The sequence below is a fragment of the Lagopus leucura genome, unplaced genomic scaffold (genome assembly GCF_019238085.1).
Source record: "Lagopus leucura isolate 7727_CA_CO unplaced genomic scaffold, USGS_WTPT01 Super-Scaffold_100026, whole genome shotgun sequence".
NCBI lineage: Eukaryota > Metazoa > Chordata > Aves > Galliformes > Phasianidae > Lagopus > Lagopus leucura.
This window is the reverse complement of record NW_024962277.1, coordinates 5,226,418-5,240,104: the sequence shown is the minus strand read 5'-3', so window position 1 is coordinate 5,240,104 and position 13,687 is coordinate 5,226,418. Positions and strand designations below refer to the sequence as shown.

At 42.2% G+C, this 13,687-nt stretch overlaps 1 protein-coding gene across 2 annotated transcripts in view; it reads right to left on the bottom strand.

The window, feature by feature from the left end:
• The window catches only part of PHF2 (PHD finger protein 2), an 81,714-nt gene that overhangs the window by 25,005 nt on the left and 43,022 nt on the right, over nt 1–13,687 (bottom strand). For both annotated transcript variants that reach the window (XM_042880251.1, XM_042880252.1), the window contains exons 3-6: nt 12,658–12,743; nt 7,694–7,808; nt 3,333–3,493; nt 718–859 (exon numbers count right to left, since the gene is read on the bottom strand). In XM_042880251.1, the coding sequence (XP_042736185.1) occupies nt 718–859; nt 3,333–3,493; nt 7,694–7,808; nt 12,658–12,743 (504 nt within the window). The remainder of the gene's footprint in view (nt 1–717; nt 860–3,332; nt 3,494–7,693; nt 7,809–12,657; nt 12,744–13,687) is intronic.

Below are 13,687 nucleotides of genomic sequence, written 5' to 3'. Positions count from 1 at the left end.
ACTACAGATGCTCTCTGCTGAAATGGGTGTGCGCTGCTAAAACACTAACTACAGGGCTGGAGGTAATGGCTTAAAATAAATTAGCTGGTAATTATTCACCAGCCACCTTCTTTAAGGCCACCTTAAATTTCATGTCTCCTTGCCAAAATGGAATGCTCCCCAAAACAACCACTCTTTATGTTTTTGTTGGTGCTCATCATTTTACCTGTAGAGTCTGCATAGAAATAAATAAATTCTAGATATCTAGGGCTACAAGAATTGCAAAAGCAACATTGTAGATGCATCTGAGTGCTTATGGAATAAGGTCACAGCTCAGCTGATGAATACAGCTACATATAGCACAAAGCAATAACTTGAACTCTTAGGCATCTCCATCAGCTAATTATCTTATGTGGAAAGCATGTCATTTAAAACAGGACAACAGTAGATTTCCTATCACTGAGGATTGATGATGTTCAATAGGCAGTGCCATGACCATTTCACTGCACCACTAAAGCACCCCAGCCTCATATTCAGACTCATCTGCTCCCATGTGTGACATGGGTCACATGGGAAAGCTGGTGATAGATAAGCCTGAACTACCATGCCAAGCACAGGCCCACTCACTCCATCTCTGATCACTCCCTCCATCATGCTACAGCATTTCATTTCTGCGCTTTGCCTGAAGCGGCTACAGATGGACAAAGCGGTGGGAAGCCATCAGCGCAGGAAGGTTACCTGGTGTCTGAAAACTCCAGGTTGGTCACATTGAGCACCCTCTTCCTGTTGGTACTGTAGTAGTAATCCACAAACTCCTTGAGCTTCATCTTGCAGTCCTTCTGCTTGGTGACATCCGTGACATCAACGCTTCTCTCCGGTCCTAAAAATTAATTTAATGATGAAGGGAGACTGCCTGGAGGTCCCACTGTGTGCTTGGGGCTGAGCTCACATTTCCAGAATATATGAACATCTCATTTTTTCTATTTTCCAACCTTCTTAGCCTCTGTAAGTTTTTTTGCTTTGCTTCTCTAAAACAAAATTGGATATGTATGAAAGGGTGCGTTTGCATTCATGCCCTATGACATAATTATTTCTGTAGTTTTTCTCTTTAAAGGATTAATGATATTTTCAGTCTACTCTTTCTTTTTTTGCGTGGTGAAAATTAAACGCAAACACTTGGACATGCACAGAGCAAGCTTTACTCACCATGCTGTAACATTTTTGTGATTGAACGTATTACTGCACAGGATATTGAGTAAAAAGTTCCTTCATGCTCCAGTATAGATTTTACTTAGGAATTTTTGAAACATTTTTCAAGAGTACTATGAAAAAAATTGACTTTTTTGTTATTTTACTTATTGAAATTCCACCCCCTCTGTGCTTTAGTACAGAGAATGAGCTGCTCATACATGTGTACTTCCTTGACAAACCTTGTTGGATACCAGTTTCCAGCACAAACACAAGCAGTAGCAGCTGACTGCATCAGTGGGATTCTGCACAGGGCACACCATAGGGAACATGGAGAAAGTCACAGCTTTATGAAGAGCGCCCATTTCTAAGCACACTCTCCTACCCTTTCTGCAAGAAAACAACTCTCTTTATTTTTTTTCCCTTCCATTTTAATTGATCATATTTTTGTTTTCCCAGTGCATCATTCCTAACTTTTATCACATTAGAGAGAAAAAAAAAAACAACTTTTTTTTTTTTTTTTCCCCTAAAAACGTCAGTAAAGTAATAACACACTTGGCAATCTCATTGGTGCTGTTTTGTCCTCTGCTACTTCATTCACGTTGTTTCTAGAAGGCATTCTGGGTCCAATGTAATAAACTGAAAAACAGTGCCTGTGAAACCTCATTCAGACCAACCAATCCCATGGAGGTTATACCTCCATATACGGAGTGTATTGCTTTTGTTCACTTTAAAATCTGGTGCCAGCTTCAGATTAAACAGCCTCTGTTCTTCCCTTCAGCTCTTCACTAATGGTGCTGTTGGGAGGGTGGATGATTTCAGCTAGACGCTGAGTGCCAGCAGATGCATGGGGAGCACCCAGGTCAAGCAAGAAAATCTGCTCACGTAGCAGACGAGCAAGGAAAATATGTTTCCTGTAGAAACAATGGGACAGATATATAACAATAAAAGCAGGAGTCTTGAATTCTCCGTTACTGTCAGAACCTCACTGCATACAATCATTGCAAAAGGAGCAGGGGGAGTCAAGAACAGCAATGGCCTGTTAAGTAGCACTCAGTATAAGGAGGTAAGGGAGCCCTGAAGCATAGACAGATACATAAGAGCTGGAGTTGTGGCTCCAAAAGGACCACAGTTTGCCAGAAGGCTGGAAGGAACAGAGATCTGAGACAGTAACACAGAAGAGTGAAGGAATGAGAGAGAACAAGAGATGAGATCACACATGCAAAAGAAGGATATGGAGACAAGGTGAGAGATTTCAGAACAGTTTCAGGGCTGCTGGCCACGGGATGTCTTCCAAGGTTGAGTGATGTGATGACTTGCAGGAAGATGCAGCACAACACCCTGCCCAAGTTAGGGACAGAAGGATGCCAGCATGAATGCAAATGACCAGCAGCAGTGAAAAAAAGCTCTCAGTGAAGTGACAGAAGTGCTGAAATGGACTGCCTGTGCAGAGTGGGTGTCTCAGTCTAGTAATTCCTTCAGTACGAAGTGAGATGGCAGCAATCAATTAAGGGCTGGCCCCAGGAAACAATTTCTTGATACCACAATGGCTGTTCTCTTAATATAGTGCTATGGAGTGCAGTGCAGTGTGGCACAGACTTATTCTGAAGTACACAAGTTGGGACAAGAAACACAAGTGAATTAATTGCTAATTACAAGTTACCATTATATAATGAATCTTAAAATCTGCATTGCTCAAGGTGTGATGTCAGTATTTCACAATAGCATAACCTCCTTCCTAATTTGGTCATAAAACACACATACACTCCCCTCTCCCCAAACTTCCCCTTCATTGCTCTCCGTGCGTGTGTGTGTGTGTCAAAGCCTTCAAATAAATACAGGCCAAAATATGTCATCGTTTAACCTGTAGCTGGCTGCCACCCTGCCTGCAGCAATTCTCCTGAGTTGCTTTCATTTTATTGAGGCAATCAACCTGATCCTAACACAAGGGATGGTCCCAAGGTCCCTCCCCCATCCCATTCCCAAGAACTCCTTGGCATATCACAACATGGCACTAACTCAAGGAGCTGCCTGGGCAGGGCTGCTTGGCCCCGGAGCCAATACAGAGCAGCTCCAGGCAGGGTGCTTTTTTCCCCAATACCAGGCCCAATTTTAAGGAAGCAGCTGAGCTCTAACGATACATTTCCACTGCCCCAGATACGCACCAACGTAGTTTTCAACATCGCTGACGTAGAACGTAGGTGCAGGCACAGACAATCCCAGGCCATCCTTCTTGGGAACCAGGATGGGCTCTGTGAAGCCATTTTCTTTCAAATACTCTGTTGTTAGCTGGCTGCCTGGCACTTTCACTACTATATCTTCAGCACTAGAAAAGCAAACATAGATTCAGTGGTAAGGAGCTTCCATGCAGAGCTTGGCATCTTCTGCATTGTGCTACTGGAAGGAAAAATTACGGGTAGGCAAAAATAAACTGACATCATCAGTAAGCAGCCACTTCTTCCCAACTCCCATTTTGTTCAGTTGGGGGCCTCCGTTTGTTTTGAAACAACCAGAATATGCTTGGACCTCTATTATTTTATTCAAATGCTAAAAAATGTGTTTTTTGAAAAGAAACCCACTTCTTAACTTCTTTACAAATGCCAGCTATGCTATGATTTTCCTATATCACTCTGTGTTGCTCTACTGAAGAGTAAGCAATATGTGAATGTGTGTCTTTTCTTAACATTAGATTTTCCAAACAAATAAGGGCTACATTTATTCAAAGTCTACCAAAAGCAATCTCTAAATAGAAGCTTGAAGGTATGCAGACACACCAGAACATACAGTGCCAGCAACTAGAGAAAAAACAATTTGTTGGTCATGAAGCATACAAGCTCATATTTGCAAATATATGTATATACACACATTTATTTTTTTAGAGACAACAATTCTCTCAAGAACTCTCAAAAACCAAAATGCCTACTGGAATAAGCATTCCATATGTAAAGCACCTCTGAGAATCAGTCAAAACACAGTCTTTGAGAGAGGCAACACTAGAAACAATAAACCCTGAGGTCTTGGGCTCAGCAGAGCCGATAGTCAGTAGTCTTCCAGGTGGCACTGGGCTACCAGGTGCTCTAAGCTGTCACTGAGAGCTGCCCTGAGGAGACAATAAGCAATGCTTTAGCACCATCCAGTACACTTCTTGAGTAGATTTAAGTGACTACGCATGATGGAAAGTGATGCAATTCGCAGCCTGGATCTCTTTGAACCGTGTGGATGATCACACCTATCTGCAAAACCTCACTTACATGAAAAGTAGGTTTGTAAGACAAAAGCCGTAAGGCAGTGTGTTACAAAGCACATGAAGCACAGAAAAATCGTCTGCAGTCGGCTCACTCAACTCTAATGCACCAACTACTGGAAACTTCTGAAATAACATCTCATGGTGAGAGACCATTTTCTTAACTACAGGAATCTGTCTTGTTACCAGTGATCAATGCCAAAGAAATTAGTGTTAAATATTTCAATTTAAAGAGGGCAATATTTAAAACGTTGCATAATCTCAAATAAATTGCCTGGGAAAGACTTTGCAAATCGTTTTTAAGTAGTCAAATAAATGGTTCAGGAAATACTCTGCAAATCATTTTCCAGCAGCTGAGAGAGCTTCAAAGTGACGAATCAAAGGGCAGGTTTATCAAACGATCCCTCATTCAATTTAAAAGTCCAATTCCTAGACCTTTTCAAGAGCAAAACATTTTGAATTCAAAGTGAGAAATGACGAGGCTCTGGATGAAGAAGAAGAGCCCGAGGTGTGCTCTAGTAAAGATGTGGCAGGTCTCTCTTCGCACCACCTCAGTAGCCAAGCCAAGGCTGGGCTCTGGGAAGACATTGGTGCAGCTCTGTGCCAGCAGGCTGGGGCCAGAGGAAATAAGGAAACATTGACGTTTTACCCCCAAAAGCATTACCTCGGGGAACCCTTAAGGCTGATACATGACTGCCCTCTTCTGCATCAGCTCTGAACTACAGCTGACATTCTCGGTTCCCAAAAAGGAAGGTAAGGCAGGTACGTCCTGAGGCTTGGCATGGATTATAGCACTCCATATTTATGCAAGCACGAAGAACTGAGGCTGGAAATGTTAAAGAGCTAGAAGTGAACTTTATGAGAACCTCACAGGAAGGCTGCATCTGGTGAAAGAGGTTCTTGTCATGTGCTCTTACAGCTCAACAGTTCTTTGCTGCCCACACAGTGCACGTTAGGCTCGTGGAGGGCTTCCTGCTTCAGAGAACCAGCATACCTCTTGACAAAGTAGATACTAATTAACTGCAGCTAAGCTCCTCTTTAAATTCCAGGTAATCTTGTGAGTTGATAATGAAGAGGAGGAATGCATTTGGGAAACAAAGAGCACGGACTAGAACTGTGTGCAACAACAGAGCAAAGCGTAAGACTGGATGAATCAAATTTATCTTCCGGACAGCTGCAGGGCACATTCATGGAACCCAGTTATCTTCTGGGTATAAACTGGCATCTGACAGGCTGGCAGAGGTACATCTAGCATGCCTGGCATCAATGAGACATCAAATAAGCACAGGAAAGGGGTGTAACATGCAAGCTGAAGAAATGCGTGGTGAGAGAAGCAGCAGCAACTCATAGGGCACTGCGTGTTATCCAGACAGGGTCCTTCCTCTGCTCTCCTACTGAATGCACCCTGTGCACTGCAGTCTTTCAATTAATTCTCAGTCTGCATAAATATTAATATACCATTAAACCTCTGTAGTTTACAGTGCCCATACATATCTCACATACTTGTTTAAGTCTAATTTGCATCCGTATGTGCCACAGAAATGTCTAGCAATGATGGTGCCAAAATGGAGAGCAACCTCTATGCTACAATACCTGAACAATTAACATTATTATTACTACTCCACTTCCATTTTGGCATTAAAAATTCAGGAGCTGAATGACATGAACCCAACTTTTTTCTTGTTTGCTCTCCTCAGGGTTCCTTTTGATCTGAGCTCCATGAAGGGACAGACTGGTTACAGCTGGGTGTTGCCTTCCGTGAATCAGCAACACTTCTGCCTTTAAAACGAGATCCCCTTTTCAGTTCATCAGATTGTTGCCACTGGGTTTTGTAGTGAACATCTGCAGATTTCACTCATTTTCTTTAGAAGAGAAAATTTCTCAACAAGGCCGCTTTGCTAATGCCACAAGTGCCACTGCCAGTGGCCTGCATCTCACAGGGACTCTGAACTACACTGCTCTCTATTTTGGCAGAAGAGATTTTCTTATCTGGCAGCACAGATTTTCTTCTATGCCCATCTAAGTGGCAAACAAAAAAACAAAACAAAGCAAAAACAGAAGACCATACTTCTTTCACTATTTGGGAACAACACAATACTGAGTCAAATTCCTGTTTCTTTAAATTAGAGAAGAAATCCCATACAACTGTGCGTAACTTTCAGTGAGGTGCTGAAAGCATTAACTGAGAACACATCTCCCTGGAGTGACTGGGGAAGCGAAGACATCCACTAAAAAACAGAATTCCTATCTTCTCTGGAAGGAGTTTGTCATTGTGATCGTTGCCTTCTTAGGGTACATTGCTGGTTTGCATTTTGTGCACAGACCCAAGGTTTTGGTAACAGAAGCCATCAGCACCTACAGTTTCCCAGCCATTTCTAGATTACTGAAATCATTCTGCCTAGACCTTGATCTCTCTTTTTTTCCCCATGAAATCAGCTTTGCAACCTTTCCAATCGCTCTGTATTAAAAACGAAACAAAACAAAAATAAAACAGGCCTGAAAAAAATAGCCAAACAGATAAAATTACTGAGTCCTGAATCAAGTGAAATACATCTGTAAGCACTGCAATGCTCTGCTGGGGTATTTCAGCCTTCACTTTAACCAGCCTGGTGACTGTTATCTGGAAAGAAATGTGAAATTAAATCCTCTCTGAAACAAAGAAGTTGTGTGTTTACCAGGCACATTTTACCAGCCTCCGCAGATACTTCTAAAATACTCAGTCATTAATAATTGAGAATTTACTTGGCTAAAGCCTACATTCAAGAATGAGAGGAAAATCATCACTCTTACAAATGGCTGTGGAACAGCCTGATAAAGTGTGGAACACACCACCTAACAATTAGCACTATTCATTACCCTAAATAAGGGAGTCTTTATCACTGTAGCAACTGAGGATGTCATTGTTCTTCTTTTCAAGAAGCAGAGAGACTTCAGCAAAACCATCAGTATTTCTGAGAACTCGAGAATTCTGTGCAACAAATTTCTTAGTCTCTTATTCAAGCCTATGTTGTAGGGGCCAAACAATTCTTGTTCTTGTCTCCACAAGTACTAGCATCTACTGAAATCTGCAGGAGCTGGACTCAACCAACAGTAGATTTTAACGCTGCTGCAGAAATGGAAAAGGAGAGAGCCTGGGACATCCATAATAGAACAATTCACTCAAACATCATCTCCCTGTACCACCTACTGCTTCTGGGGAGAATCATGGCCAGCTTCATATGAAATGGGCTGTATCTGCTTTTCCACTAGAACGCTGCTTACTTACACCACCGAACAACTTACCTTGGAAAGGTACGACTTCGAAGCTCCTTTATAAAGATTTGGCTTCCATTCTGTACAGGCTTGACCTCTGTACTCTGCCCAGTGTCGTGTTTATGCCAATTTCTTTTCTTCTTCACTGAAAAAGAGTGATTTGGACAGTACCAAATGCTAAGTAGAAGAAAATGAGGACATTTGAAGGAATGACACATCACAGCATTTCTTAGGAGAGCAGAAAAGAGGGAGTCCCTACTGTGGTGCAGTGCCAACTTTAATACTACTCTCAATTCCCCATTAAACAGCTATACTGTAGCCTGAAGATCCATTACATACTGAACAGTGCTCGTTCTGTAACATAAGGGCAACCAGACGGATAATTGCTGAACTGCACAGCTACCACAGGCTTCATGCAAACACAGGCTCTGGACATTTTGTACTTGTCATATACACCAAAAGCCCTTGGAAAGCCACTTTTCTGCTCTGTCACTATGTTGTTATGAATTGATTTGTTATAAATTACCTGCATCTAAAGGTCTGTCCAGCAGTGGTAGATTTGACATCAGTTTGGTTGGGCTTTGAAATATGCCCTGCACAAACATTCACATAAAAGGGAAAAGAGAAAAAAAAAGAAAAGAAAAGAAAAAAAAAAAAGATGCAAGGGCACCACAAATGCAATTTTTAGAACTAACTTCTTCCTAGGTTTTGAAAGTCCAGGAAAGCTTGGGCTTTGAAATGAGGCCATCAGATGGAAGGCCCCTTAACTATGCTCCCAGCTGGTGATTGACAGGCAAGTATCTCACGGAAAAAGGGTCAGCTGAAATAAGCATAAATAAGCAAGTCAGATGTCTACGTAGCTCTGCCTTGCCTTTAACAGCCAGATAACACAGAGCAAGTAAAACTGGTCCAGTTTTACCTTGGTCAGCACTATCTCTCTCAGCTGTTCCTGCTACCACAGTCTGTTTGAGCAGGCTCATTTTTGTAGTAAATGGTTTTGTTTCAAACATATATCATTTCAAGCCAGTTGGAAGAAATTTCACCTCACAACTTTCTTTTATTTTTTACCTATGTCTTATATCACGAAACTCAACCTCTAGCCCCCAGACTGCCAAAGTAGCAACGTGTGGATGGCACTCTCTCTGTGCTTTGCACATGCACGCACACATTTCTATGTACTTTTTCATTAAGAAAGGAATCTGGAGGCTGCAGCTATAAGAGAAAAGGTCTGGAAAAAGCTAACTTTGTTTTCCTGACCACAACCCTGTGATAACTCAAGCAAAGACATCCTCTGAGGAATCCACCCCGGGTTTTGCACAGAGCATGCTGGTTTTATTAGTTCCATGCAGCTCTCCAGCCTAGCTGGATATATTCATTAAAGCTGCAAGTTCTTTATCTTAATGACTCTCAGGCTTAGTGCATTAATTCAATGCTCCTGGTAACAAAGGAAGCAAGCCCTACATGGATGCCAAGCCTTCCTCCTCTTCTGTCCCTTTCCGTGTCAGCCCCCTCCCCTCACCCCGATCTATTCAACACTGGGACTCTTAGCACAAGTCCCAGTGAAACAGGTGCTGCTTGTCACATGGAAAATTAGCAGCATGTTCTTTTATTATGTCTCAGATAGCATGGAACACTGAGAAATAACAGCAGCAAATCGGCGCTGTAGAGAAATACACTGCAACTCCCCTCAGAGCACCAGGGAGCCTTTCCTCTGGTGCTGCTGGGATCCACCTCCAGCACAGCACCAGCAGCCAGCACCCAAAGCCATGGATTGCAGCGAGCCGCTGACTGGAGGCCATCCCACAGCATCAAACATCGGCGCTTGGCCCGTTTTCAGCTCTTCTCTTTACGTTTCATCTGCACCACGAAGACCTCAGTAAGGATTAAAGGCCATTAACATGTGCTACAAATACGAGCTCTGGCCTGAAAGGGCGCTTTTTTTTTTTTTTTTTTTTTTTTTTTTTAAATGATTACAGATTTATTTTTCTGCAGAACTTTCTGATCTAAATTTGACCTTTGGAAAGCATGAACCCCTGCTCCTACAGAAAGCGCCTCTGAGGAAAGAGAGAATGCATTTCTATGGCCTCAAAATGTACAATTCCAGGCTTCAGAGGTACATTTTTTCAACTGTATTTGTGAAGGGATACCTCAAAGCACCCTCATGGTTCTCTATTGATATACACTTTAACTACTTTAACTACTACTACTTGAAGACACTCCACTCACGTGCATTAACTTCACTGATTCCAAATCATGTATCCTGATTGTCACTGCTGCAAATCAGAGAGCAATCGAGCAAAACATCTCAGACCGTGCTACGAAATAAGTCAAGCCTTAACAAAGCACTTATATCTTATTTAATTGATGTCAGAACCATTTCTGTGAACACGTATAATTTTTCTCAAAGAAAAGACCCTACAGATTTCATTAAACTGAAATGGCTTAAAATGTCATATGACAGGAAGCAATTTTCTGAAATAGTAGCCACTAAGCCACATTGGCAAAGTGGAAAAATGTAAGAGGAGGAAAACGATTTTTAAATTTGACATCTGGAAAACATATATTGAGGAATGCATGTTCCAGAAATACACATATATTTTTAAATCCAGACAAGTTGCATAACAGACAATTGGTGTCTGTGTTTCCCTCTGCTAATCTTGCAATAATTAAATCCTACCAGTGAACTACGGCTCTGGCACAACACTTATTTATTACAAAACTGATACTGCTAGATAACTAGTTTAAACATATATTGTAACAGCTAATAAACAAATGAAACTGTTCATCCCACAGCAGTCCCAGCAGAGCCCAAGCGCTGCAGAGCAGGATGTACTGCATACAAATGCCCGCCAGAATGAATGCATTAAGTCAAGCTGTTCCTGCTGTCATGTAATTGGTCTTTCGACTTTTCTAGCCTATTGCACTCCGCAAGAGGTGGCTACAGGATAATAGGGTGTTTTTCTCAGCAGAATCCATGATTCCATTAGTTAATGGTGGAAACTGCTACGCAGCTTGAGGATCCTGTGATCTTACACCAAAACAGAAGGTAAGGCAATCAATAACTAATGCTTAAATGTTCCCGAAATCCTCACACACTGCTACTTTGATGGTTGGTCCTGTACATCATCTAACTTTCCTTAGTGTCTTTGCAGGGAGAAAACAAACTTGCATTGATGTGCTGGAGAACGCCATCACGTTCTGCACTTCTACCACACTGACAGGCTGTAACTAGCAGCAGTGTTCTACAACCACCTTCTCCATTCTGTACAGTGCGATTGAGGGTCATACTGCCAAGTCAGATTCTATCTGGAGCAAAAAGAATTAAATAGCCAAAAGCCTTCTTAGACCTTCAGAGAACTGCGGTTGGTTTAATTCTCCTCATCTTGACTGGTATATTAAACTTGTAATCTTTTTATTGGAACTGCCATTTCTTGAATTCTACGATTATGTCTTAAAAAGGATTTATGTTTAATTCCTGATTACTGACTTTGGCTACTTCTGTCTGATTCCCCCCCCCCTCACACTGAAAAGTAGCTGCCTCTCATTCCTAATTCAAAGCAAAATGGAAGAAAATCAAAGCACTGGCCATCTCAATGCCAAAACCTTCAGAGGCTAGAAGGCCTGCCCAACAAGGCCCTCACACAGTTTGCAGCTCTACCAGTTGTACCTTTCAGTACAACTCATTCTAGAATGGCAGATGATTCCCTCTAAGATAACTTGTAGTTGTTTGACAGTTTTTCTGTGATTTTTGGTGTTTGTTTGTTTGTTTGTTTGTTTTTTGCTAGGAATCTCCCAACAAAACACTACAAAGGCAGATTCATTCAATCAAAACAGACATACTGACTTTGTGAAGTCCATCATCATGAGTTGCCTCCCGAGGGCTTTTAGCCCAGTTTGTGTGTGCCTTGCTTGCACCACAGTTGTAGCAAACTGTCTGGGAAATGGAGCAGCTGCAGGTTGCTCAGGTTTCCAGTTTGCAAGAGCCAAAGTGGAAAAATGATTCAACTGTTTGCTCACAAAACACTTCAGAATTTTCCTCTTTTATTTTTAGAATATTTTAAACCTGAATTTTCAACACAGGGCAGAAAAAAACTGGTTGTTTTTGGTATCACTGAGCTTGAACAGAGCAGAAAGCAGCTTCCAGCCATCCCTTATTTCTCACTAAAAAGGAACATTACGGTTCTGTGCTCCTGGGAGATGAGCACAGTGCTCTTCCTCTGTGTGTGGCTGTAACACTGCAGAGTAGTAGGGAAATGTGCAACGCTGTTGCTTATTTACAATAAATGGCTTTCAAGTAAAGCATTTAATCTTTTACAGCAATTGATTTCTTTTTTTTTTCCCCCATTGTGTAATAGAAAGAATTTGTAAATTAATCTGACCAAAAGCAAACACATCCCACAGTTCTTTCCCAGACAAAACTCCCACTGAGATCAACTGTCACTTTTATTCAGGAGAACTTTTGCCTGTGAAATAACAGCCAGAATTGGCACCCTTGGTGCATCCTGCAATTTCGACTGCTGCTGAAATTGCTGCACTTTTATACCCAGGCCAAGCAGAACACATTGATTCTTACTCTTCTCATCAAAAGACAAAGAACGCCATGCAGTTTTAAAAAATCACTGTGTTAGAGCTAGCTGCCTCTGTAGGGTTTTTCTAATCCACAGCAGTAGGTGCCTCACAGTGCTCACAGAAGGAACTGTTCTTTTCTTGCACAGTCTGGGACTGAACAGAACAGTGAAGTGCTCACATTAGCTCACATGCACTGCCCAAGACTCATTGGGACTGGGAACAGAACTCACATCTCCAGAATCCAATCCTGTTTCTTCCCACCAACATCTTTTTTTTACATCATGTTTTGAATTCATAATTTTTGTGACACAAACTAGTTAAATGCCTCTTTATATAACAAAAAAAAAAAAACAACCAAGCAACCCAACCCCCTCCTTTTCTTTAAGCATACAACATCTAGTATCTATCTAAGCAAGTATACTTACGAGTGGACTTCCCGTGAGTTTTCTCACAATTTGGACAATGATAGATGTCAATATCTGGCGCCTCCTCTTCTTCAACACCCACGCAGCTGGAATATTTAAAGACAAATATGACATCAGCTTGAGTCCATTTCCGAGCAAGCAAGCAATTGGTAATGAAATAAACCCTCCACCCTATCAGCTGTGTGCTTCCTATGCTGACCACGCATGGCAATACCAAAGCCAAGCTCAGGTACTACTGTGCTGGTACAGTCAGAGCAGACATTCTGCAGTCCACGCTCGAGATGCAGGGCTGAAAAGTACCAATCCAAAGGGCACTATTGGGCATGTATGGACCGCTACTGGGGCACTCCTGCCAAGGTACACCCTATGCAAGGCTTCTGTAGGTTCCATCTCATTACAGTATACAAAGATAAAGAGCAGACACACAGATCACAGCCCTGCTGGCTGCCAAGAGGGTAGGCTGTATCATGGCAGCTGCTGGAACACCCACTGAGATTATTTTGGATGGCACAACGTACATAAGAATGCAGCACAGCCTATGGACACACAATGCGAGTGCAAGCCAGTGGCAGGGCACAGCACTGGGGGAAAACAAAACTGAACTGCAAAGAAATGAAGTACCCAAGATAGATGTTGTGCAGTCAAAGCACTGAGCAGCCAGCCAAAAAATCAAATTCTGGAATGGCACTGTTCCCCAAGAGGAGGAAAAGCAAACAGGATTCTGCTCCTGCTTGTTCTGCCTGAAGCTGCTCAGACTGAAAGGCACATTTTTGTAATGTATGAAAACTCCTTCCGCTTCCTTGCAGCAAGCTTGGTGCTGTGGGATGCAGCCTTTGTGCCACAGCTCCATCAGAGTTTGGCAAGCAAGGGGACCCCAGTCCTTGCAAAAACCAGGCAGAGCACCCCACGACCACAGCCACCTTCTCTGCCTCACATCCTAAATACTTTTCAGTGCTCCTCAGTCATCAAAACACTCCAGTATTTCTCTTCTGCCAGGGAAAGTGTTCAAGCATGTACCATGGAAATTTCA